Genomic DNA, 4411 nt, shown 5'->3' with positions numbered 1-4411 from the left:
TTTTTTTTTTTTTTTTTTTTTTAAACATGTTCTCCAATACTCATTTTCCAAAACTCATTTTTTGGAACTATAACATTATAACACAAGTTCAAAATTTCGAGTGATTTTTTAAGACGCAATATTTAAAATATTTTTAGAAATGTTCAATTTAAGTGAAATATATATAATTTTTACTTTCAAGTCTATTATATGTAAAATTTTAACATATTATCTCCAAACCAAATTTATATTTAGATATGACATAACTTTAAAAAATCGAACCAATAATTTATTGAGTTCACCCAAAATCTAAAAATCAATTTAGTTTTCGAGCTTTAATTCAAACAATGTGAATAATGTTTACCCTAAGTTCATATAAGTAGGTTATTTTGGAATAAGTAAATGAAAATAGAGAGGACAGAAGATGGTGAAGTAAGAGGAGAGGATAGTGAACATTAGTGGTTAGATATGTAAGTAGATAAAGGCCAGAGTGGGTAAATAGTAGGAATTTTGTTTTCCATTTGGAGAGTAAAAACAAAATGTGCTTTCCAGTTTTCAAAATAGAAAACAAGACTGTTAGTAAACATGTTTCACGTTTTCCATTCTCGAATTCTCCAGTTTTCTAAAAAAACTGGAAAATTCCTCAGTTAGTAAATAGGCCTGATGTTCCTTCAAAGAAAGTCAGCATTAAGTTGAGATGGGGCAAATTGAAAGGAGGACATTCAATTTGGAATAGTGAGAGTAACTAGAAAGAATGCCAAAACAAACAAACAAATAAATATGGATAACCTGATGACATAATAATAGAATAATCACCACGAATTCATTAAAATTCCCTATTTGGTAAATAGTTAGCTTATCGGCCAATTTTAGCTTATTTGACCACTATTAGTTGTTTGACTTAGTTAAAAAATGTTTGGTTAATTAGTTTTTTGTAAATCCAAAATGCTAAAATTCAAAAAGCTGCTCAAAGCAACTTTTTCAATTAGCTTTTTGAGACAAGAAATTATACCGAACAGCTATTAGCTAACAGCTATTAGCTAACAGCTAATTTACCAAACACTTTTATAACAATCAGCTAATGTTATCAACTACTTATACCTTCTAACCCAATCAGCTAACAACTATCAGCTAATAGCCATTTACCAAACAGGGATAATTTTCAATTTAGACCAGTAAAGTGCACAATGGAAAATATGTTGCAGTATAGGGTTAAAAATTCACTCAGATCCTTCAACCATCAAGAATGCAATTAAATTCTTTATTTGGTACATTAATTCTCATTTAGTTACGAAGAAAATGGTAAGCATAATGTACATAGATAAAGGCCCTGCAGTATACCTCAAATCAGATACAGTTTGTCTTTGCCTCAGTACACCCAGTTCACTTGCCGCAACTGAAGCAGGTTTTTCATCAAGAACCGATCTCTCATTTCGCAAGAATCTGCCTCTGAGTAATGACTGCAAAGAGCTAACTTTTAGTGAAAGAAAAAAACCCAACTATGATTTGAACATAAAAATCTTCAAAAAATAAATACCAGATTACTCCACAAAAGAAGGGAACTCTATCCGTGTGATGGGAACAAAATAAAGACTTGAATCTAAACATATCAAGCAATTACCCAATTTAGTTGCCCTTTAAACAGTTCTAATCCCTCATCCAAAACGGACCAAAATTTATTGTTGTTTTTTTCATTAAAAGAAAAATCTATATTCTTTCCATCTTCTGCTCCTAAGTTCTCTAATTATTTCCCTTTATTTCCTCACATTGAAAGAAATTATTTAATTGACAAAGAACCTAGCATGTCCCCGTTAAGAATCTTCTGAATAGCCACTATTGACAAATATTAGGCACATGTAAATCTTTCTTCTTTTACTTTCTTAAGAAGGAGACCTACAGGGCTGAATGACCCCCCACCCCTTAAAAAATGTGGAAAGGTAAACAATCTGCAGTTATAACTGACCTGGATGCGATTGCGGTAAGCGAAGTCTGAAACAGGTCTACGCTCCATCAACCATTGAAGTTCTTTTTTCCTTTGCCTCTGAGCCTTCAGCAGCAAATCAAGAAGAGCCTGTCTGCCACAAAGTCTTCGTAAGCCTCTTCGTTCCCCAGTTTCAGAGCGGTTGACAGGCATCCCATCACGCACTTGTTCAATTTGAGAGCCGATTTCAGCACACCTTTCGTCTCTATGTGAAGTATTTGTGCCTCTCTGCTGAATATTCATTTGAACCCACTCCCTTACAACTCTCACTCGTTCACATTCATTTTCACCCAACCACTCCGCCCTAGACTGGTTATTGATATGTATGGTGTTGTTCATCGAATGGCTCTTTACGCCATTGTTTTTCCATTCCTTGAAAATTTGCCTTACCCTTTCCCTTTCGATCTCCGTAAAATCAGTGGACTGGTCCGAGACGACACTCGTGCCATCGTGATGCTCATTCTCCAACACTATCTGCTCAAATGCCCCGTATTCATTCTCAGTCTCATTAGCATCCTCCACACTATCATTCCCATTGATGCTTCCCTGCCCATCTAACTCAAAACTGATCACAGAATCCGGATTCGACCCCTCACTCCTCAACTGCCCATCTCTATCTACATATCTGGCAACGGAATTACTCACAACACGCTCACCCTCGAGCTCCCGCCACATTTGCAGGATAGTGGATGCCTGTGTGCTTGGCATTTCTTGCTCACCCCATCTCCCCGATACCAGAGACTGAGATTCACCAAGGAAAGAAGAATCAAATGCAGAAACATTATGTAAGCCAGCAACAGCCATTAATATGGCAAACTCAATATTATCAATATTATCAAGCTTTAGCCATGGAAATCATCACCTGGATCTAAGTAGACCCCCAATCTGCTTAGAATCCCTCTAGAAAATATCTTTAATATCTGCAGAAATGTAAACTACATTAATCATTTAATCCATCACTTCATCAATGAATCAAACTGGCAAAATACCAAAAACTGAACTGACAACAACAACAACTACAACAAAAAACTGCAAAAATTGATCAAATTGTAATACCAATCATAAAACTGAGCCTGTAACACTCTCTAATGGAGCTTCATCTAGATCTAAAATCTAATATTACTTACCCAACCAACGAAACGCCATAATTTTGAAATCTAAAACTTCACTACAAGTAATCCAAGAAAATGATTTTCCTTTTTTCCCCCTTTTCCCTTTAACTCTTTTTGTCCAACTTATCCTATGGTTGGTAATCGGCGGGCCATTCATTTCATTCCCAACTAACATAAAATTAAAATAAAATAAAACTAAAACTAAAATCACCAAACAATCCAAAATCGTACAACCCACCCACCCACCCGCATCAAATACGTGAAAGAAAATTAACATTTTTTTCTAGTAAAAAATATGCAAATTTTTTCTTCTTCTCGCAAGTAAAAAAGAACACGCAAGCTCATTATGGAAATTATAGTTTTAATAAATTAGCTTAAAACTTTGATTAACTTAACAGAATTTCTTAACACATTCATACAGAATCATAGGCATACTGAGAATCGGAAAACGCTCAAACAGGCGCATTAGAGAGAAAAAATAAAAAGTAAAAAAATCTTCAGAAAAGAGAAAACTTGCCTTTTTGACAGCTATTGTTCTTCGCCTCCAGGCTCAAGCACCAACCCAGCAGAGAGAGAGAGAGAGAAATTGGGAGAGAGAGAGAGAATTTAAGAGAAATGAAAAATGAGAGAGGGGACACGTCAACGTTGGTCGATCTATTGTTTTATATATTTTTTGACGGAAATTTTTGCCGTGACTCTAACGTCTAATTGTATCGGCGGTGAGGGGTGAGTGTCGTTCTCCAGGCGGTGAGGTTAGGAAACTTCCGCCACAGAAGTCTTGAATTTAACGGTAAGCTGGTGAGCCTCCACGGTAACTTATAGTGGAGGGACTTGAGACACGTTTGACTGTACTTAAATACCCTCGCAATGCCTAGGTACGAGTTACCCTCAAAATAAGTGACTCAAAATATGTTATCGATGGTAATAAATATTACCGGGTATGTTTGTTAGTAAATAGAACTAGTGAGTATAAGTTTTAGAATGTGTCTCCCACGTTGTCACAGGAACTTAGGTTTTATAATGGACGGTAGTTAACGGTTAGAAGGCATAACGGTTTTTTAATAATTACAATGGTTCTTCTCAATAAATGTCATGGCTCCTTAGTGATTAAGGTGATTTTCTCCATAAATGTGTTGACCCTCAATAACTCATGCTCTTTGATGAGTCAACTCTTTTAATAAAGGTAAATTTTTATGTGGATCATAAAAAAATAAAAATACATTATTTGTATAATGAATGTACATTATACAAAATAATGTATTTTTAGTACTCAGAGCATCCCTATTAGCGATGCTTGGGGGGTTCATAGCACAGTACAATCCTACATGGAAGAGTGAGA

General features: G+C 35.3%; 1 protein-coding gene across 3 annotated transcripts in view; it reads right to left on the bottom strand.

Moving 5' to 3' along the window:
- Window positions 1-3826, bottom strand: part of LOC116025135 — an 8241-nt gene extending 4415 nt beyond the window's left edge. Inside the window, exons 1-4 of one of the 3 annotated variants that reach the window (XM_031266239.1) lie at window positions 3590-3826; window positions 2823-2880; window positions 1943-2701; window positions 1321-1439 (exon numbers count right to left, since the gene is read on the bottom strand). In XM_031266239.1, the coding sequence (XP_031122099.1) occupies window positions 1321-1439; window positions 1943-2668 (845 nt within the window). In that variant the 5' untranslated portion in view covers window positions 2669-2701; window positions 2823-2880; window positions 3590-3826. Of the gene's footprint in view, window positions 1-1320; window positions 1440-1942; window positions 2702-2822; window positions 2881-3087; window positions 3133-3589 lie in introns of those variants that run through there. The other 2 variants (XM_031266241.1, XM_031266240.1) reach the window with 2 other exon arrangements.
- Window positions 3827-4411: the final 585 nt, after the last annotated feature.

This window comes from Ipomoea triloba, chromosome 7, assembly GCF_003576645.1.
Source record: "Ipomoea triloba cultivar NCNSP0323 chromosome 7, ASM357664v1".
Classification (NCBI taxonomy): Eukaryota; Viridiplantae; Streptophyta; class Magnoliopsida; order Solanales; family Convolvulaceae; genus Ipomoea; species Ipomoea triloba.
The sequence above is the reverse complement of the archived record's forward strand: the minus strand, read 5'-3'. Positions and strand labels throughout refer to the sequence as shown.